Raw genomic sequence first — 24,070 nt, forward strand, 5'->3', positions numbered from 1 at the left:
TAAAAAAAACGGTATAAATTTATATTTCTGACTAACTTTCGAGTAATGGAATTACCAAAACAAACCAAATTAATCTGAGAGACGTCTCTCCAAGGATCGGAATACTGTATTGCGTTCAGCACGACATCGACAGTTGACAATGCCTCTGACTATCCCATCTCGGATAAAAGGCGTGAAGGTATATAAAATTTAAAAAAGAATTCAAAATTAGAAAATAATTTTGAATACTTTTTTATATATTTTTTTTTATTATATAAATAATATAATGAATAAATAAAATAAAATTAAGGTTTTTAGTTTTAGGTTCATTTTTTTTCAATAAATTATAGTTCCTATAAACTATAATTTATTGAAATAAAAAAGAAATGTTATAATATTTTTTTATATAGATGCAATCGAGAAGAACTGGTAAGTAACTCAATTGACTTTCTTATTATTATTATTTTTTAAAGCCAGTTTATGTACAATATATATTTATATAGGTGTCTATGTCTAACATTAAATGATAATCCCGTCTATGAACAACTATTGCCATGCACTATATTATATATTATATTCAAGTAATTGTTTAGTGAGTAGGCTTTGCTATAGTAGTAAATATGATTTAAGATGTTTTAAATTTATTTAAAGGTAATTCGTGGATATCCTTTGGTATTTTATTGTATAATTATGGCATGCCACTTATTTTAACAAGACGATTGCTTATAATCTACCTGAAAATCGTTTTCAATTATGACAACACTTTAATTATCAGATAATATGGTAAATAAATTTGTTTTAGAGAAAAATACCTGTTTATTTGCATAATTTAGCTTCCCATTAATTAGATATGGCAGAATATAAACATTGTCGTGGTTCGTAGGAATAAAAAAAAACAAAGTTCGATAGCCTGTCGTCAATGTACTATATTTGTAAACATTGGCAGGTTGTATAAAGTTTTCATCCACTTCAAGATATTATGCTGAAGTACATATATGGCATACTATATTCAAGCTATATAGTACACAATTAAGACTTTAAATCGACACTTTTACGAAATTTTATCCTTATTTCTTCTATTTATTACGTGTTTTGTAAAACTACGTTTAAAGTTGGAAAGGATGGGTAAAAGATATTACAGTGAAATTACGAGTAAAGTACTAGGTAATCAGAAAGGTACAGGAGAGTTCTGGAATAAAAATTCCGATTCAGTGAAAGTGTAGATTCTCACTCTCAATTCCGCCCACTATTTATTTCTATAGAGAAATATTAATAAGTACTAGGTCATCAGAGCTATGCAGGAGATTTTCGGAATAAAGATTGCTATTCGTGACTTTACTCTCATTCAATTCTGCTCACTATTTAGTATATTATATAATAAATATAAAACATTATGCAATGCTGAATAAATTGTCTTTATTACTATTATTTAAAATGAAATCTTAATTTTTAACGCAATCACTTCACCAAGAGATTCTATAGTCTGTTTTTTGAGACTAAATTAATAGGTGCAAATTTCAAATTTTCAAATAATGTTACCACCTATAGCAGAGTAGTGGTGTACCTGCGATACAGATTTGACTAATCGGAAACGTATATTTTAATATTAGTTTTAAAGCTTTAAAAGACGTTTCCACGACAGATTTTTATAATAAAAAAATCTGTTTTGATACAACAACCATTATGTACTTCATTAATTTTCTGATAAGGCATTATAAATTAACATTATTTCTGAATAACCTACAATAATTGGTAATTAATATTAATATCTGATAGTGCCACAACTTCTTTTTCGTCTTCTTCATCCTCACCTCTTCCCGGTACTCGGGGTCGGCTTTTTTAATCCTGGGTTGCCATACACTTCGCTGGTAAGCATCGTCTTTTGACAGGTCCAACTCCTTCATACCCCTATGGACATTAGTCAACCAGGTTGTTGGTGGCCTGCCTCGTCCTCTTTTTGTTGTAGCCATGGAAAGGCACTCCAATAGTGCCACAACACTATTTAAAAAATTCAAAAACTTGGCAACATCGTTATAGTTCACTTATTTATTATTGATGTCTTCTCGTATCTCCTGGTATGTAAGTTGTTATCGACATAATATCGGCTCGTTAGCTACAGCTCCACGTCTCTACTCCGCGATGCTTGCGCAGGGAATATCTGCCCTCTTGCGCACGGAGGCCCGTGTACGCTCGGCGCGAGACGACATATAATAAACTAGAGATGTGCTAACTCGTAATAAACATAACTCGAGTTAACTCGAGTTGAAGTTCAGGTTGAGTTAGCTAGAATAAACAATTTTTTTTTAATTTTTCGAACAAATGTTTTTGGCCGCAGCTAGCCTTGAAAGCTTCACCGAATCATAGAGGCGAGTAGAAATGGCACTTCAAAGCCGCGGAAGGACTTATAGAACGCATAATCATTTATTCAAATTTAATAACATAACCGGACTAACATGCGAAAAAAACGACCTGAAATCAACATTGAAACATTTGTGATATGACATGTGTGAAGTGAAAATTGTATGATATGAAATGATCGGAACTAATCTGCTGAACTGATTTTAATAATATATGAACGTTAAGATAGACTGTATCTATAAAACGAATATAAGATACTTTTTAGCTCATGAAAAATCGCTCATATTATAATATATTATATCTTTAAGTGTGACCGAGCGTTATAGTCTAGGTCCAATCATCTTTTTGTACATGGTCAGGTACCTATAGTAATTGAAACTAGTTGTTTGGAGTTCCTTTTGTATTTTTAGTAAACCATCAAGTTCTTTTTATTTATATTATATATCGTTGTCATAAGCATTTCATTTTATTCGTATTTTCCTTATTAAAGATAAGATTAGATATTGTCAGTTTATTTATAAGTATTTATTATACTTTAAAGGTAATTTAGATGTTGTCGTGTATGGTTACTTTCACTGTCATTTTTGTAATTTAGTATTAAAAGTTTAACTGTAGTTATTGGTCCTTCGAGCCGGCATCACTATAAGAAAATTACTATCTGTATAGTAAAATACTATCTAATATATCATTATAAAGTCCATTCAGCTATTAAGGAGTGACATACTTCCAAAATATTACTGCAATGTTAATAATATTGTATTTTTAACCGACTTCAAAAAAGGAGGTTCTATTCGTCTGCATGTCACTTACTTGTATTAAATTTATCATTATAATCCGCTCAATTTACATAATATCTTTTTAAATTATAGCTAATGTGTTGTTATTCTGATGTTAAAGCTATATTACTGTAGTTTAATTAAAATCCGTTCAGTAGTTTTTGCGTGAAAGAGTAACAAACATCCATCCATACTCAGAAATTCACGTTATTAATATTAGTACAACAACTTTCCCTTCGTTATAGTATTAATTAAATTTACTAGATTTTGATGGCGCGTGAATATAGCCTGTTATTCTGAGGTATAAACTATATTACCTGTAAAGTTTCATTAAAATGCATTCTGTAGTTTTTTGCGTGAAAAAGTAACAAAGATCCATCCGTACTCAGAAACTTACGTTAATAATATTAGTATTAGTAAAATAACTTTCCCCTCCTTATTGTATTAATTAAATTTATTAGATTTAGATAGAACTAGCTCTGCCCGCGTTTACATCCTCGTGAAATTTATAGCCTGTATTATTTTGATGTACAAGATAATAATAATAATAATAATAATAATACTAAATACAAATTAATACAAGATACAAAAACCCCGTACTACAAATATACACCAGAAACCCTGTTAGAAAATACATCTCATAAACTATATTACGATCGTGCTATACTTACTGATAAGACTATTCATTACAACAGACCAGACATAATACTACAAGATAAAGTAAATAAAAAAACCTACCTCATAGATATTGCAGTTCCTAATACCCACAATCTCCAGAAGACAATTGCTGAAAAAATAAACAAATATGCAGAGCTAAAGGAAGAAGTAACAAGAATTTGGAAACAGGAAAAAGTTTATATAATACCCATAGTCCTCTCATCTACAGGTATCATACCCAAACACCTACATCATAGCCTGAAACAATTAGATATACAAAAAACACTTTACATCACCCTTCAAAAAACTGCCATCTTAAATACTTGTCGTACAGTCCGAAAATTTCTCGAAATCGATGAAAATGATATAACACCAGTCACACCAGGCACACAATAAGTACACACACACTCACACATACACACACGCGCACACACACATACACACACACACTCTGCACTTACTTGGTTTCGGCCCGTAAGTGTGGAGAAAACCAGCAATAGCTGAGAAAAAATAAAGAATAATAATAATAGTAATAAACTTTACTGGCCAATAAAACACTTTTACATTCAATACACATTACGGTGAACCACACACTAGACATGCAAGTCTGTATCGTGTGGTTCAGAGGATATTACTACGCATAAGGATATATTACTATATAATTTCATTAAAATCCATTTAGTAGTATTTGCGTGAAAGATTACCAAACATCCATCCATACTCACAAACTCTCGCATTTATAATATTAAAATAACATACGGAACCTGAAGGTTCCTTCTTACATACACCAGAATAAATAGTCATCGGAACCGGTTGAAACGTATCGTGTGAAAATTACACTGCGGTACAGTCGTATGACAAACATATTCCAGTATTCTTCTTATATAACTTACATATAAGTACAACAGACCGTTATAGCTTAGTTGTTAACTACCCTGAATCACACCCAAGAGGTCGTAAGTTCAAATCAAAAACTTTTTATCAAGTTATGTTTTTAACTGAATTTCCGAAATGATACGATATTGTAACCTTCAAGGATAGAGCTTATTTTTAAAAGGCCTACAACGCACTTGCCTAATATAAATAATGTGGTAATACTTACCAGCAGGTGAGCCGCTAGCTCGTTTGTCCCCTATGCTATAAAAAAACGGTGAACGAAATACTGATATGAAGCCGAAAATAATCCAAGAGAGAGTTGCTCCTGTCGATGTTGTGGTGAATGCAACACTTGACATGCCCTCGGTGGTCTAGTGGTATAGGACACCGCTTTTCTCCCGATGGTCGCGGCTTCGATTCCTCGCGTGGTACAAGCATTTATATGCATGAGTATGATTATTTATATCGATCTGGGTATTTTCTATGTATATTATGTATGTATTTACAAAAAAATATCTAAGTATTTATATCAGTTATCTAGTACCCACAACACAAGCTCTGCTTACCGTGTGTCTAGATGGCGCTGTGTTAATTGTCCAGGGTTTTTTATTTAGTAATAGAAAATATTAAAATATTAAAAAATAAGTAAGAATAAGTCCACTAAGAAACTGATTTTAACAATTCTATTATCTTTCAGCTATTAACAAGGATGATATATAAAAAAAAATAGAGCTATATATATCGACAACAATTGCATCGGTGCATGTATTTTTCTATTGGGTTATGTAGGCTATTGCCAGATGTTTGTAGCACCTGTAGCACTGCGACCTACATAGGTCTATTGTGCTCGCCCTTTTTCAAAGAGATATATAGAGAGCACTTTAATAAAATAATTATAATATTTTATAAGATTTTTATTACATCAAATGCATTGCATTATGTTATTTTGAACAATAAATAAACTGGGATGATACAATATTATTTGTATATATGTATATAATTCTATGTTTAATTTTTATTACAATGTTGGTACATGTTAATGCACGATACACGTTGGATACGTTTTATACAGTTGCCATTACTAAAAATAATTTTAAATCTAAAAGATTGATTGCTATTTTAGCAAAATATCGCCTGAAATTGTAGCCGACGTTGCTTAGTTAATAATTAATTAGTAAAAAAGAAGAAAATTGCTATTTATTGCTATTTTGCTCTTTATTTTGTTTATTTCAAGTAACTCTCGAACATCGAAGCTAATCTGTTTTAAATTATTATAAAATTCCTGTGTATCTGCGTAACATGATGAATAATATAATTAAAGTATTAATTATAATACTTCGGAATATAAATAATTATTATATGTATGAATATAAAGCCAAAGACAACATGAAATATTGAGTAAATAAAAACAAAATAAAAAATTCTCATCTCTTTGGTTACTGTAGGTACAGAAACTTTGGAATTAGTGCAGTGAAAAAAATAAAAATTGTACTCAGCAGGCGAGAAAATTTAAATAACACGTAATACTTTATGAAACATTAGCAGTAGTGATTTTAATTTTAAATTATTGCATTGCAAAAACAACCTTATTTTATATATTACATAAAAATCAAATCACTGGTGCATTATGACATCATATGATACAGATATCATCTAAATAATAGTTACAGGGTATTTTTAAACCGATCACAATACAAAAAACGTACACTTCTCCAAAATAGCACCAATATTTTAATATTAGCACATCGCGTGTACCAAAAAACGACAGCTGGCAACATTTTAGTAGAAAAAACAAACTGCCAACACATTATTAAACATTTTGCGCGGCATTTTGAAAATGTATATAGCTTGCAATGTTTTGATTCGAAAATTGTGTTTTTAAACACGAGAGATATGATTGGTGAATCGTTTTGATATGGTTACTTTTAATATTGAATATTGCACCCTATTTCTGATCACACATTCTTAATAATAATAATATACAGTAAAATTCTCGTGTAAATAGATATGTGATAAAATTAATTATACTCTATGGTAACGCTTTGCCTACGGAATAAAGCAAGAACAGATAAAATAGTTTAATGAAACCTCTAATAGACTAAATAACTTTTTTTTCACAGAATAGGTACCAGCTTTTTTAGATATACATTTATAACTAGAGCCACAGCACGCTTTATAATTTAGTTTCGCATTATTTTACACATTTTACCACAATACGTAATATGGGTGAAATAAATTATAAAAATAAACTTTTTACCAAATTAAAAAATATATAAATTTGCTTTATGGTTGTTATATAACTGTAAAACAATATTTGTGTAATGGTTTTAGTTCTTTACTAAAAAAAAACATCATAAAAGAATATTTTTATAATGCGCAGATTATTTTTTATTGTAGTTAGTAGATATTTATAAGTCTGTGGCTCAAGTTACGCGGTCCTAGAATCCGTAGAGTAAAAATAACGCTACAAAATTGTATACAACAGATGTAAACATTAACTCGCATTAAAATTTACAAAACTACAACTAAAATTAACACATTGCGTAGCCAACTATTATACACAAACGTACCTAATTTTATTTGGTCTCATTTTAGTAACGGTTATATTTCAACAGAAATTCCTAAGTAATTAACAAATGAACAAAATATATTTTTATCTATATTTATGGATGTATATAGCCCGACAACGTAGATTAGAAAATAATAATTACCCTATGGTTATGAGCAGCCATCTTTGCACAGATTATATATACTTTTGTCTATACCCGATAAATTTGGCGCGTAAATAAATTACGGCGAAAATACACGTAAACTCCTGAGCAAGGTAGCTAATACATTTGCTAAACATTCCGCTCTGAGAGCGAGTTGGCCGTCGAGAGTTGAGTTGGTGTCTTGGTCTTGGTTGTGGGCTTTTTTTAGGTTATGTTCATGGATGATTTGTGCCATTTCGGCGCCAGCTAGCTCCTTGAACGCTGCTGTGACATCATGCACTCGAAGCACGAGGTTTCTCGTTTGAAGCGGTGCAGAAGTGTGTCTACCTAGTGCCTGAAATTTAAAACATATATTTTTATTTCAAGTGTTACTATTGATTAAGTACCAGATTATATTGTTTTTAAACTTTAACGGTCTTATTACAAAAAATCTGTTAAAACTCGGGCGAAGCGTGACTTGGAATAAACCTAACATTATTATGAATTCAGATCTAACAGAGGAGGAGTTTATTATACATTCCCCACAGATAAGATACAGAAATCAGTCACTGATGTCTGTCAGCATACAATTGCGTTCCGTTTTACCAAAAAACTGACATGATCAAAAATAATATTACTTCAAACAAAAATGTATAAAATAAATAATTTTATTTGTATTTGACCTTTAGAGCAAGAAAGTAGCTGCATATTCCTTTTTGTAGGGAGAGTCGACGGGCTACTTCAATTATAGGGATAATATACATTTCTAAATTTGCAAGATAGAAGTGTAAATGCTTTCTATACCTTATTAACTGTATTTACCGTACCTGTGAAAGGTCGGCAAGCCTCCTGAGAGGCGTGAGACAGTCTGCAAGAGCGGCGGGGGCGGCCACGCTGGGAGGACCAGAGGCTGTAGGGGGCTGTGCCCCCAGCGCTCCGACGAGGGCTCGCGACGCTCCCACCAGTGATACTGCGCACGACGTCAGCTCGCTACGCGCGCGCTGGTACACCGCAAAACATTGCAATTACATTTTTGGCAACAATAGTAACTAATGACTTCCAAATATTGTTTTTAGACTAAAATTTTCTAGAACTGTTGCATATCAATATACAAACTTGGAGTGGAACGTTAAACTACGAGGTACGGAACGTAAGAGGTCTGTAACGCTGTTCATGTATATAAACAACAACAACCAAGCTTTCCAAGAAGAAAATCTTGACAATTTTGCCAAAACATTACATATTAAAAAGGCAAAGAAATTCCCCATCAAATGGGATTAGTAGCTGTCGTTTATGGACATGAGCAGGAGTATACACTTAGAAGAATTTGTAAGACCCATAGATTATAGAGAATTAAAATATTGCAAGATCGCTGATTGAATTATCCTTATTAAATTTAAATAATTTTATTAATTATAAATATGTATGTATACTCATAATTTGTTTGTATGTAGTATATTATCACGTACATGTATGATATTATATATATTTAATATAATTACATTTAATTTATTAAAACTAAACCGCCTTCGAGTATCTCTGCACTCCCTAAGGTTGGCTGGTAGAGAATGCTATTAGCATTAAGCCCGCCTATTGTACAAAATCAATAAAGTTTTAAATAAATAAATAAGTTGAATTAAATGAACAATTCAAATAGTATTATTAACTCACCTGGAATTTAATTTCATCAATATCCTCCCCTCCACCGTGCGCGTGTTGATGAGAACACTTTTGCGCAACCTGGTGCAGTCTTTGCAAGAGTCCATCTACAGCTACTTCAGTTTTGCACAGCAGATTCTCAATCGACACGTGGCCATTGTTCCCCGCCTGAAACTCTGGAAACTTCACCGTTGGCGGGGAAGGGGGAGTCGGAATATCATCCACGACGTCCTCTTTAAACCTCACGTGGTTTTGAACTTTCTGCGTAGGACTAGCACTATCTCTCCGAAACTTACGCTCCGATAACGGAGGACTAAACATTTTAGAGTCATTCCCAGGAGCACCATTTAATAGATCGGGACGGTTACTAAACCGTCTATTCATTTGTGGCGAACATAGAGTTAGCGCCGTTGATATTTCCTTGTTCTTCAATATTGTGCTCTTCGTTTCGGAATTCGAACGGACATGCCGACTTTGCAGCGTCATCGAACTGTAATTTTGCGATGACCTCACGTTTAAACACTCGTCGTCGGATGCTCTGCTCTCATTTTCGAGGTTTTTATACGTGTTCAGATTACGCTGGAAGTGTGGCGAGCCTATACTAGCCAGACGTTGTTCTGGATGTCTTATAGGCGACAGTTTCTGTGCGTTTTTTATCCGTAATACTTCAATACTCGGTACAGGAGGTAGCGGTGGCTTTTTGGGAGGTAGTAATAACGGCGGGGGAGGTGATAAGACTTTGTTCTCTAATCGTGGAGGTAACTGTGGTGGATTTTGCATGTTCTGCTCGTTGATTTCACAGACAACTTTGTAATTCAATTTCCTATTATTCAATGTACTAAAATGACTATTAGGTATTTCGACAACTGTGAGCTCGTTGTTAAGACAAGTGAATGAGTTAGACCTGGGTCGCGGGGCTGGAGTCGGCGGTGTTTTTGGTGGTCTTTCGGGTGGTTTTCTTGTATCAGATCCTTTTCTTCTCGGCGGTGGTCTTATTTCGCAAACATCAGGCATCGAATCTGAGTTCTGCATTTGGCTGTCAACTTTTTCAGTTTCATCGCTATTGTCATCGCTTTTGTTTTTATCTTTACTGCAACACGAGAACATGCCCTTCCTCTCAACAGTAGGATACTCTATGACATGAGCGCTACCATTAGACTGTTTGTCTCCACTAATACTTTTTCTTTTACCCTTTGGCGAATCGGATTTAATAGGAACTTGTGGTTTACTTTTATCTTTCAATAAAAGACTATTTCGTGCATCACTTAAGCTTTTTGCTGCAAACATATTTCTAATTTCACTTACACTAAGTGTTCCCTTTACTACTTCACCATTTGTCGGCTTTGCATTATGCACGTTTTGCCCATTTTTTGTTTCCAGTATTTGGCTATGATTGACATATCTAACTTGTTCTCTATCAAGAGTTGATGAATTAGATCCAGGTGGGGGTGGAATAATATACGACAGAATTTCTTCAGGAGTGAGTTCTATTGCTGGCGTTACTTTTACTGTAGGTGGTTGTATTGTAACATTGGCTATAAATTCTTCAAGTTCGCTAGCTTTTGGTGCATTATTTTCTTGTATATGTTCCTTGTCATCAGCAAATGAAGGTGGAACGACTGGTAAAATTTGAGGCACTTGCGTAGCACAGTCTAGTTCATCAGGGGTTTGTGGAGGAGGTATCAATGTTAAATCTATAAGCTCGGCGTCATTATCAACCATACTTTCTTGGCAATAAAATGGAAATTCAGTAGCTCTTGCATCTTCTTGACTACTCTTTTCTCGAAGCTGTTTTAAGTATTCTTTTAAATTTGGTTCTTTATTGTCTGGTATTGCATCTGGACTATGTAAACCGAAACTAGTTCTAACTACTTTATTAGTAGGCTTATTTTGGTGTCTTCTAATAGGACTACTTGTAGGAGTATACAATGAATCGTTATCACTTTCTGAATGACAAACATCATTGTTTAAAGCTAATAAAGCGTCGGTTAACCCACAGTTATTTAGTATAGCACTGAGCCCTTGAGATTGTCTTGTCGTTAACCCAGTAACATTATTGTCTTTCACATTTTCTGGTACGTTTAAACCACTTAGTCCTTGATTTATGGTTTCTGTTAAAAGTAATAATGAATCACTGTGTTTCAAAATACCAGGAGCATCATCGGTTGCCGACATTCTACTATTATTCGATTCAGTATCACTTTCTAATTGATCTACACTGGATTCTTTACCTAAAAACTCATCTCTTAATACACCACCATTGTACATATCATCATTATAAACATCACAATTTTCAGTCAAATATTGTTCAGAATTTTCTACTAACTTTTGCATTTCTGCCACCCTTCTTAACACTTCTTCGTTCTTAGCTTCCATTAATCTAGGGTTATTGCTCGCATTCTCTAAGAGTTCCATAGACAGAACACTTTGAAGATCAAAACCCATGCCATCATCCAAATAACAAGCATCATTTGGATCGAATAATCTAAATTCCTCGTTTCTCTTACATTTATCCAAATGCATATCATGTCCAAGTAATCCAGATTTGGAATCGTAGCCGATTAATGGACTGGAGCTATTGCTGTGATTTCTATTAGTAATACTGGAGTTCATGTTGGTGTCTAAGCTGGATTTAGACTGGTCCGGCGTGGAATGGTACGGTGGAGGCATACTGAAGATCGCATAATGTTTTTTGGAGAGAACATTTGGATCGTCACAGTTCAGGTAGCTCCATTTGGTTGGTACGACGTTGTGTTGCGATAAGTACGGCGGAGCTGAAAAACAAATGAGAAAATATTGTTTTATATTATATACGGCCTCAGTTGTCTAGCGGTTTAAGACACCGCCTTACTTCCACTGGTCGCGGGTTCGATTCCTCGCACATCAAAAACATTTGTATGCATTAATATGATTGTTTGTGTCGGTTTAGGTGTGTTCTATGTATAATATGTATGTATTTACGAGAAAAATATATCTATGTATTTATATCAGTTGTCTAGTACCCATAACACAAGCTTTAGCTAGTTTAATTTGGGTCTCGATGACGCTGTGTCCTGAGATTATTATTATTATTATATTGATATTAGGCTCTACTTGTGTGTTCATACTTTCGAACCATATGAAAAAATATAACTTGAAACGTCAAAATAATTAAATGGATAAAAAACTCAGAAGCTATTTTACGCCTACACTGCTTCCACCGATCATTAGAAAATTCAGCATATTCATAACGAATTCTCTGTATATCTCCATCCCTAATCTGTATTTGGGATGGAGATATACAGAGATAGAAAGAAAACATATTAGCACAAATGTTTTCATGGCTGAAAATCAAGATCACGTGACAGTCACGTGACAGGTCACGTGATCACACATGTGGATGTGATCGATTTTGACTGGACTTTTTTTGGCAGATAGCTGATGTAATAAAGAGTAACTTTACATTCGAAAAATATGAACATTAACAGCTAGTTTTAAATATCAAATATTACATATAAAAATAAAATCTTCGGAGCTCTACATTGTCTTGTCACCTGGAAGATTTTTTTATATCTACATGCAAAATAGCAAGAATATTACTATGTATATAAATACATGCATATGAATATAAATACGGTACATATACCAAAATAACATTTTTTACAATTTTTGTCTGTCTGTCTGTCGGTCTGTTTGTTCCGGCTAATCTCTGAAATGGCTGGATCGGATTTTGACTGGACTTTTTTTGGCAGGTAGCTGATGTAATAAGGAGTAACTTAGGCTACTTTTATTTTCGAAAAATAATGTTAACTTCCACGCGGACGAAGTCGCGGGAACGGCTAGTTTTAAATATAAAAGCAAATATTGTGTAAGAAATAAATTATTACTACATACCTATATCTTCGGTTATAGGTTCTCGGAACCTGCTCTACATATAGTTCGTTGTCATAGTCGCCAGTTCGGTAATATTTGGAAGAATAAATTACACATTATTTTTTTATATCTGCAAGCGTAAATAAAATAATAAAAAACGTTTCCCAAAATAGCAAGAATATTACAAGCATTTCATTAATCTATACATATAAATAAAATTGGAGTGTCTGTTTGTAATATTGAAATAAACGTTTTTTACTACATGCATATGAATATATATGTATATGGTACATATACCAAAATAACAACTTTTATAATTTTTGTCTGTCTGTCTGTCGGTCTGTTTGTTCTCGGCTAATCTTTGTGAAATGCGAGGAAAAATGAACTCACACATTTTTTTTATCAGTCAGATATGAACTCATTATATCTTAGGCATGATTTAGGGTACAAATTAACTATGGGGCCGTTCAAGTATTATGTAAGCACTATAGGGGGGAGGGGGAGGGGGAGAGGAAGGGGGAGGGGGGGAGAGGGGTCTCTGCTTTGCTTATTTTAGATGACATGGGGAGTCTAGATGACGATTACGTCATCGGTAGTTATTTACTTTTAACGAATGGCTCACATTGTCTTTGTTTAAAAAACAATAAATCAATTGAAAAATGTTTACGTAATCACGGGGGGTGGGGGTAAGTGCTTTGCTTACTTTTGCTAAGGGGGATGGGGGGTTGAATAATTGTAAATTATTATATGTATAAATCTGCTTACGTAAAAATCTGCTTACGTAAAAATCTGCTTACGTAATACTTGGACGGCCCCTATGTGTCGATGCTTTTAGCAATAAGATAAATAATTACCCGGCAATCACTAAAGGCATCTCAGCTGCGTCTCTCTCGTCCATAAGCAGCGCCAGGACCCGGTCTCTTTTTAAGAATATTGCAACATCGGAGCTTCCAGAACCTTCCGGCTTTACTCTAATGCCCTCCACTTCTTCCAAAGAGGCGATTGATTGGGGCTGTAACATTTTAATAACACGTCATAATAAAGTTTACATATAATTACATTTTGAGTCATATATTCTGTAATATTATAAAAATGATATTTTACTACTTACAATTACTTACTATTTTACTTTACTAGTCAGTAAGCAACCGGATTCTTCATTATTATCCATATTTTTAAATATTCGTATATACTTAATCAAAATTCGCCTTAAAATAAATTGGTTCCCAGCTATTATTTTCCATTATTTTGTCGGATGTGAATATGATAACAAAATGAGACTTACCACAGAGTTGCTTCTGCCAACGATCTGGCTGAGGCCAAAGCGCGGCGATACGAGGAGCACCCGCTCAGGTCGAGTGCTGCTGAAGCATTTTGCGCCATAACTCGGCAGGCCAGCCACTATGTCCAAGTAGTGGAGTTTCGCCTACAAGTATCACAAATGAAAAGATAAATAAATAAGAAATTATACCGATAATATATAAGATACCTTACCTGGTCTGTTCAGATTACGAACACTGATTAGACTTTTTGCTTTTGCAATAGCATATGCTGGTGGTCACTCAGTTCCAGATTTGAATTTAAATGAATCTGTATTATTGTAAACATGTACAACATTTGTTTGAAAAGAATACGAGCTGAGTTTCTTGTCAGTTCTTCTCATCTCGAAATCATTCCGAACTGATGGTAGATTTGACATATAATTCATCATAGTCTGTAATAGACCTACATGAATAAAGATATTTTGAATTTAAATTTGCGATAGACTTTGAACAATTTCTTGGGTCTTCTTCATCAGCTTGGGTATCTATTCTTGTGGTTTATATTTGTGGTTTGGTGAGATGGTATTGTAACAAAAGGGAATGAAAGACTAAGAAGAGACTACAGGAATGGCAAAATATAACTGGTATCACTGGCAGTTTAGTTTTTTATAATCTTGAAAATAACTTTAATAATATTTGCTACCGTCCTTACCAACCAAGACCAGATAAAATCTGCAGACGTTTAATATCTATACATATAAATAAAATTGGAGTGTCTTTTTGTAATATTGAAATAACCGTTTTTTACTACATGCATATGAATATTTACGGTGCATATACCAAAATAACATTTTTTATAATTTTTGTCTGTCAGTCTGTCGGTCTGATTGTTCCGGCTAATCTCTGAAATGACTGGACCGATTTTGACGGGACTTATTTTGGCAGGTAGCTGATGTAATAAGGGGCAACTTAGGCTAATTTTATTTAAGTTAAATTCCACGCCGACGAAGTCCCGGCATCGTTGTTGTCTTAAAATAACAAAAAATTAGGGGTGGACTACCCCTAACGTTTAGGGAGATGAAAAATAGATGTTGGCCGATTCTCAGACCTACTCAATACGCTCACAAAATTTCATGAGAATCGGTCAAGAGGTTTCGGAGGAGTATGGGAACGAAAACTGTGACACGAGAATTTTATATATAAGATATATATTACACACAAAGATTGCATGTTCAATTTTACTATACCTGCAGTTGAGTCAATTGCCGTTGACTGCCAGTCATTTGCGAGTTCAGTTTCAGGAAGTGTGCGATCAGTCGCCGCAATTCCTTGCGTTTCATGCTCTCCAATAATCCACTGGGCACAAACCGTTCCAAACCAAACTCCCTTCTGTAATTACGAACATTTCAATTCAGAGACTGAAGTATTGTTCCCCTCCGATCGATCCCCCGTCCCTCCTCCGTTCGTTCTCTGTTTCCCCTCCGTTAGATCCCCCATTCAATTTAAACGGGGATCGAAATTACGACGGCCTGAGTCAAACCCCTAGCGGTGCCCTCAGACTAAACTCGTATCCGTTAGCCAGGAGTTGGCCTTCAGCCGCTCCATAAGTCCTTCCGCGGGTTTGGAGTGCCATCTGCACTCGCCCCCTATCATCCACTGACGCACGACGATACGAGCCTAGCGTATAAGAAGATGTGTCATATTATTGTTTTCATTGCCAGTTATATAAAAAAATAACGAATCAACGAATTAAATGATTTTAATGATTAATTTTATAATTAAACGAGTTTCATTATATAATACTCCCCACACGACAGTTACCACACGACCCAGATGAGGTACACAGATGTCATTCAGTAAGGGTAGTCAATTCAAATTTCGTTAAGTATATTTGAATCCAACATGACAGAAAGACTATTGCCGTCAACGGATTTTGTTTTGTTTTCTTTCCATTGATGGAATTACCTAATTTCTGAAGGTGGCCATCATTTCTAACTAGCTATATAGAAATACACACATTCATATTTCTTACATAAAAAACGTAAAAATGTGTTTCGGACAACGGATATTAATCATATTCGTAAACCAATAGATAAACTAAATTAATTAAATAAACTATTAAAATAATAAACTAATTAAATGAACACATTAATTAATTAGATTAATTACGTGAACCCTTTTTTTAGTTACTTTAATTAAATAAACCATGAAATTAATTAAACGCAGTTTAATAAACCGTTCAATTAAATAAACAAAATAATTAAATTAATTAAAACCTATTTAATGATTAATGTTGCGGGTGTCATAATAAACAACGAAGCAATTGCTGGCGAGGCAGAAACAGGACACCGCTCGTCAACAGCTGACAGCCGACCTTTGAAAGTGACACGTTATGGACGCACATCTTATCCTACAGTGAGATTTAATTTGTAAAAAAAAAAAAATATATATTTTTTTTTCTCTCAAGGGGGGAATATCTATGGGACACAGTCACCTAGATACATAAAATAATAATTGCATTTAATAATGTAAGACAAATTCAATATTGTCTACTAGGCACTGCTGTATCTAAATTGTGTCACCCCACCTTACATTTTCCTACTTTTATTTAGTATATAAGATAATTATTTTTATGTACACATTGTCAGTTTATCATCATCTGTACAATACATCGTCTCGACCAGCAACATCTTATTATTCACCCGCAACAATTAAAATAAACAATTTATTAATTAAACTACATAAATAAACCCTTCAACTAATAAAACTAATTAAATAAACATTTAAAATTGAAGCATACTCACTCAACAGCCTTGACAGTGAGTTTGGCGGGAGACACGTTGTTAGCTAAAGCATGTTGATGCATATGTAACGCTGCTAATCTCAAAGCTATATCCGGCTGCAGCTCAGGAGCAAACCTCTCCTGAGCCACATCATTGCAGCATTGCAGGTAGAGGTAGTCGAGAGCCGCTAGATCTCTTTGTGCCAGTTCTGCTGCCGATGTGGGCATGAATACGATACGGAATAGGCATCGCATTTTGTGGGAGCCAGGCCGAGCGGCGATCTGCAATTGGACATGTTTTGAACAATTTAGTAATTAAATTTACATTAAACTTAAATGTATGTTATGTGGAGGCGTAAACTAATGGAAGGGTGCCGAGTGACAGAAATATTACAAATGTAGCCACACGTTTATACCCCTCCTGGCACAACTGGTCATAACGTAATAGGGACTATGAAAAAAATCTTCCTCTAAGAGGGTGGAAGGTTCTAGATAATTTTTTTTCAGGAAGATTATGACTTCAGTTATAGACCATTTGCGAGGTAACAGATTGACTCGGTGTGGGTATGTTATGTGGCGGAGCGAGGACTAAGTATTTAACATGAACGTGGATGAAAAGGGAGAGGACGACCTAAAAAAGGATGGATGAATTCATCTGTGAAAGATGATATGAATAAAAGAAGATATGAGGGCTGAGAGGAATCAGTAAAGATGACATACTGCGCCGACCCCAAATAATGGGATAAAGGCAAGGCTGGTGACGAAGATTATGATTCTTCAATCCCTTGTCATACAATGTCACATTTTGTCACTCCACCCTTAACGCGTGACGTAATTTACGGATAAGATAACATACTGCGCCGACCCCAAATAATGGGACAAAGGCAAGGCTGGTGTCGAAGATTATGATTCTTCAATCCCTTGTCACACAATGTCACATTTTGTCACTCCACCCTTAACGCGTGACGTAATTTACGGATAAGATGACATACTGCGCCGACCTCGAATAATGGGATAAAGGCAAGGCTGGTGTCGAAGATTATGACTCCTTCAATCCCTTGTTACACAATGTCACATTTTGTCACCCCACCCTTAACACGTGACGTAATTTACGGATAAGATAACATACTGCGCCGACCCCAAATACTGGGACAAAGGCAAGGCTGGTGTTGAAGATTATGATTCTTCAATCCCTTGTCATACAATGTCACATTTTGACACTCCGCCCTTAACGCGTGACGTAATTTACGGATAACATGACATACTGCGCCGACCCCAAATAATGGGACAAAGGCAAGGCTGGTGTCGAAGATTATGATTCTTCGATCACACAATGTCACATTTTTGTCGGCCCCACACTCTCCCATAACATATGCCTTAATTGACGTCTGGTCGTAGAGTTAGAAAACGAATTATACTTACTCTCGCTAAAAACTCCTTAGGGTCCAAAAGGGTTAGCTTATTCCTCTTTAAACTCTTGACATGTTCCACCACCAAACTAAAATGTTCTTCAGCTGTTATGCACAGCTTATCCTTCAGGCTGGTCACGACATCGGCGACGGTGGTCGTGCTATCGTATTTGAAGGATTTCGTCTGTCCATTCTCGAGGAAAACTTTCAGGACATTCGCCATTGGTGGCAAACAGAGATCGCCGAGAGAGAAGGCTGATGGCTGAAAGCACAAACAAAAATTGCCATAAATAAGACCCCGACCATCAGAATTAAGCGGTGTGCTAAAACAATAGACCACAGGTTATGTAATAACATTAATTAATATATTTTTTTAATTAAATGTAATAATTACAAAAAAAATACATTGTTAAATATAATAATTAATTATATTTAAAAATGTAATTTTTTAAATATGATTAATAATATTTAATAACATAACCTGTGGTCTAGTGCTTTAGCACACCGCTTATTTCTGATGGTCCGGGATTCGATTCATTGGACAATCCAAACGTTTGTATACATTTTTTTTCGTACTACTCTAATGCTGTTAGCCGCAGCTGGCCTTTACAGCTTCACCGGACGATAGGGGGCGAGTGCAGATGGCACTACAAACCCGCGGAAGGACTTATGGAGCGGCTGAGGACCACCTCCCGCCTGACGGATACGACTTATTCTGAGGGCACCGCTAGAGGTTCGAACCTCGGCTCAGGCCGTCGTAATATCGATCCCCGTTTGAACTGGACGGGGGATCGATCGGAGGGGGTTACGATGTGGTTTAACACACCATCTTAATTCTGATGGTCGCGGATTCGATTCCTTGGATGATGCAAACATTTATATTCATGAGAATGATGGGTGTTTTCTATGTGTACTCGTATAATGTAGGTATTTACAATAAAAAAATGTATCTAAGAATTTCCTAGTATGTGTTTAGTATAAATAACATAAATTCTGCTTAGCTTGGGACTAGGTGGCGCTGTGTGAATGTACAGGGTTGTTATTTTTATTAATAAGCCTTAAACAAAAATTATTATTCTTTCATACAAAATCTATACATATATATAAAATTGGAGTGTCTGTGTGTAATATTGAAATAATCGTTTTTTACTACATGCATATGAATATAAATAACGTACATGCACCAAAATATATTTTTTTACAATTTTTGTCTATCTATCATCTGTCTGTTTATTCCGGCTAATCTCTGAAATGGCTGGACCGATTTTGATAGGCCTTTTATTGATAGGTAGCTGATGTAATAAGGAGTAACTTAGGCTACTTTTATTTTTGAAAATTTACTAGGTAATTAACTTTTTTGTTAAATTCCACGCGAACAAAGTCGCGAGTACAGCTGGTAGGGCCTTTTATTGATAGGTAGCTAATGTAATAAGGAGTAACTTAAGCTACTTTTACTTTCGAAAAATTCTCTAATTAACAATTTTGTTAAATTCCACGCGAACAAAATCGCGAGTACATCTAGTAGATAGATATAAATTTCATGCAGGTGAAACCGTAGGCGCAGCTAGTATTATAAATAAAACTTACCGGGTACATAGGCGCGCCGTTTAACTGCACGGAGTCAGCGAATCTCACTCTAGGTGGCCTGGCTCGCAGTCTGGCCCTCTTCGCTGCCGACAGCAGTGCAGATCTCCTCATAGGATTCCCACTCCTGGCAGGCTGGCATACTCGTAGCGTGACTTGTTCCGTACAAGCTCTGACTGCTGATATGACGTACTCCCGGGCAGCGAGGCTGACGTCTTCTCCGTTAACGCAGAGAATCTGGTCCCCGGGCTCGAGCTGGAATGTGTCAAGGATTTTTATTAAGAATAGAATAGAAAATCATTTATTCAAATAAACTTCATTTAAGCACTTTTGAATAGTCATAACAATGTTTTTTTTAATCTACCGCTCATTCGGAATGATGTCTCATCACAAGAAGAACGAGCAAGAAACTTGAGTGTTGCACTTTTAAATAATCCTTGTAAGTTCACATTAGACAATTCCAAAACGTGTGAATACAAACTACCAACCAGGACTAATTTATTAGGATTAAATATAAATACACAATAGGATTAAACCAGTCGTAGTGATAAGAGCAGACTACAAGCAGCACTCGTTCACGAGTACGACGTATGAGCCATCAATCACTGCGCTCGACCATATTTTAGGGAGTCCAATGACCCGGCCCACCACGCCGCCACATGTCTGGACATTTTAGTGAGCATGACTACTCATTTCACTCGACCACGTCACAGCTACAAAAATTTCTATATGGTAGTTACAGTATTCGCACTTTACATGCGGATGCATGCGGCAATCAATACAAAAGCCGCTACGCTATCATATATCAAGAAAGCAGTATGAAAAATAATTATAACGTTGTCTGCTAAAAAACTTATTCTTGCTAGATATTGCTGTCATCTACGATACTGTATACGACTTATTCTGAGGGCACCGCTAGGGGTTAGAACCTCGGCTCAGGCCGTCGTAATTTCGATCCCCGTTTGAATTGGACGGGGGATCGGAGGGGCGTGTCGGTGCCGAGAAGGCATCGCCTTATATAGGGTCTCCCCATCACTCTATATAGATATATAGTAATATTTAGTAATTTCGTGACACAAGGCCTCGATACATCAAGACTTAATATCTATTATATTATGGTTATTAATATATATAGATACAGACATAGACACAAAGTCTTGATGTATCGAGGCCTTGTGTCACGAAATTACTAAATATTACTAGTTAGTATAATATTACTATTTATTTAAATAATAAGTTTGAACATTATTAAGGTTCTATTGTCAAAGACTAAACTAAAGTATGTCAAATACATACATCATTACATTAATAGGTGAAGCAATAAAGTTGTACACCTTTTATGAAAATTGCTCGGACGAAGGAGTATGGAAATTCGCACATTTATAGTTTACCATATATAGGTCTCTTTATATGGTAAACTATAACGAATGCAGAATGCTAATCTTTTTTATTAATGCATAAAAAATACATTAAATTATGAAAAAAATATTACCATTTATTTGACAAATACACACGCATATATACTCTTTTGTTTTTTGTTAAAGTTTGTCGTCAAATTGAGAATAGATTAATATTGGTTGTCTTTAATATTATTTGTCTATGGTTTTACTGAATTTTAAATTAATAATGGTCAAATTTCGACCGTTAGCGCAGGCGGGTGTACCATTCCAATATCACCCATTAAAAAAAAATAATGCAAGAATTGTTAAAACCATTACAAGAGTTTTATTTTATATATATATACATATATAAGAATTTTAGAAAGGCTAAGGTAGGACATGGCCTTAAAAAGGTTGGGAAACACTGGTATAGATTATCTTACCTTCCCTACACTGGGTGAGTTATCGGTCACAAACCGAACTAGTACCGGTTTCTCGGAGCCCGCTACGAACCCGAAACCCAGTTCGGGGTCTCGCTCCAGCACCACATCCCTGGGTGCGGGGGGTGATTCGCACGAACAACCCTCGGGCGCCACATATGTTGTTGTTTTGTTGACATGGCTGAAATGTAAAAAAAAAAAAACAAGTTGAATATATCAATACTATATTAAAAATGTGAAAGTGGGATTGTTTGTTACGCTTTCACGCAAAAACTACTGAACCGATCATCATTAAATTTTGTACACATGTTCTTGGAGGTATTAAAATTAACATAGGATACTTTTTATTAAAAAAAAATCAAATATTTTTTATAAAAAACAAAAAAATAAAATATCAACATTTTGCTACTTGAGCGCCATCTAGCAACCAGTAATGAAGTTATGCGAGCGAAGCCGCGGGTAAAAGCTAGTTTTATATATGTAATCTACACGCAAGTTTCTTGCGTTTCTTGCAAAAGAAGAATTAGCAAGAGTGGTAGAAAAAATTGTTATAAAGTGCTTATACTACACTTAATTGAATAAAAATCTACTGTTCTGTTCGGATCGGTTTTGATCTGCTCAGTTCAGTTCAGTCCTGTCCTGTTCGGTCCTGTCCTGTCCTGTCATATCCTGTCCTATTGTATTCATCATTAACGTCGTGATGCGCTATTTACATGATACAGTAATATTCGTAGCGCCGTGTTAGTAATTTGTCACCAGACCGTGTCTTCTCATAATGAGAACCTTGGCATATTTTAACGAAATGAGATATCATACTTCACATGTGACTGGGAGATGCTTACATTAAACAAATGGAGCTGAGTCCCGTACAAATTGTGTCTAATTTAGAACGATGTCTCTTGACATATACATACAGATATACATATACATACAGATATACATATATGTTACATGTATATACATATATGTACTACTATACTACTATAGTATATTATCTGTGGACCACGGTTTTATTATTATTTAGTTTTATTTAAAATTGTTTTTTAAAGTAACGTTTTATAAAAACTTCACGATCTTGAAAGTCTAGAGGGTTAGCAAAGCACTTTATTTATTTTAAAATGGCATCCTTGCCAAAAGAAGATAAAAAAAAGAAAAAAATTAATACCCATATATTGGGATAATTAAACAGTTGTCAATAATATGATTACTTGGACATATTACCATCATCTATTTTCTGCAAAAAAAAATCATTTCTTTTACTACCGATGGTCTAAAGGCGGATCCAGCTTTGGCGCCAGGAGGGGGTCATATAGTCGCGGTCAAGTTAAGAACTTATAATTTAATTTTGATTAATAGATACAAGTAAAAAGTAGGTATTTTATTAATGTACGTAAGTACTGTACTTAAAAATATTTATCCTTTTATTGTACACTTGAAAAATTTAACACATAATAACTTGTACATTTACACGTACATATTTCCATCTTCTCTTGAAGACCAGATCCAGAGAAGCACTATTTAAATATAATTACATAATATTGAAGGTATGTAGTTACGTAAAATCTGTATGGTGACAAAATATATAAATAAAATAATTATGTTCAATTAGTGGTCCACCTAACTCTCTGAGCTCAGGAGGGGGTTATGACCCCCATGACCCCCCCTGGATCCGCCGTTGCGATGGTCGCGTGTTTGATTACTCGCAAGGTACAAATATTTGTATTCATGAGTAGGTATGGCTGTTTGTATTTAATATGAATATTATGTATGTTATTAAAAAAATATATGTTAGTATATCTAGCAGTTGTCTGGTATCCATATCACAAGTTCTGCTTAGCTTGAGACTAGATGGCGCTGTGTGAATTGTCCTGATTATTATATACAGTAAAAATAATGGTAAACTGACAGGAAAATAAAATGAATGAATATCTTGACTATTACGTTACATTTATAGCGGGTTTGCGTAAATATTTTTTTAACACATACATCTCTCTGAAATATAAAATAGTTCAGAAACAACGCTTACAGCGGTATAAATATGTTTTTATACTGTTAATACATCTATTGAAAAAAATATAAGTAAATACTTATATTTTACTCAAATGAGTTTCAATCGGTAAAGTTCTATAGTTTGTTAAGAGGAGTGAATTCATACAACAAAATGTAGGTACTCTTCAGTAGTTATACAGTATCCTTGCGAGGGAGACGCAAGAATACTGCGTATAACTATGTAATATTATATTATCTGTGGTATAACTGAAGAAACCTATATGAACGATTTAAGGAAGAAAGAACCTACATGTTTCTCAACCAAACGCGACAGCAATACTTTCTCTATTGAAATTTTACCGGAAATATTTACTTTCT

The 24,070-nt window shown here is 34.7% G+C and overlaps 1 protein-coding gene across 1 annotated transcript in view; it reads right to left on the reverse strand.

Annotated features, from left to right (window-relative positions):
* Positions 1-5,582: 5,582 nt before the first annotated feature.
* LOC131847407 (uncharacterized) overlaps positions 5,583-24,070 on the reverse strand; it is a 336,123-nt gene continuing 317,635 nt past the window's right edge. Inside the window, 11 exon segments of the mRNA XM_059196985.1 lie at positions 5,583-7,691; positions 8,164-8,337; positions 9,008-11,769; positions 12,869-12,936; positions 13,696-13,859; positions 14,133-14,273; positions 15,357-15,498; positions 16,914-17,173; positions 18,314-18,562; positions 19,888-20,139; positions 21,707-21,884. Coding sequence (XP_059052968.1) covers positions 7,437-7,691; positions 8,164-8,337; positions 9,008-11,769; positions 12,869-12,936; positions 13,696-13,859; positions 14,133-14,273; positions 15,357-15,498; positions 16,914-17,173; positions 18,314-18,562; positions 19,888-20,139; positions 21,707-21,884 — 4,645 coding nt within the window. The 3' untranslated portion in view covers positions 5,583-7,436.

The sequence above is a fragment of the Achroia grisella genome, unplaced genomic scaffold (genome assembly GCF_030625045.1).
Source record: "Achroia grisella isolate CSIRO2021 unplaced genomic scaffold, CSIRO_AGI_Agris_v1 utg534, whole genome shotgun sequence".
NCBI lineage: Eukaryota > Metazoa > Arthropoda > Insecta > Lepidoptera > Pyralidae > Achroia > Achroia grisella.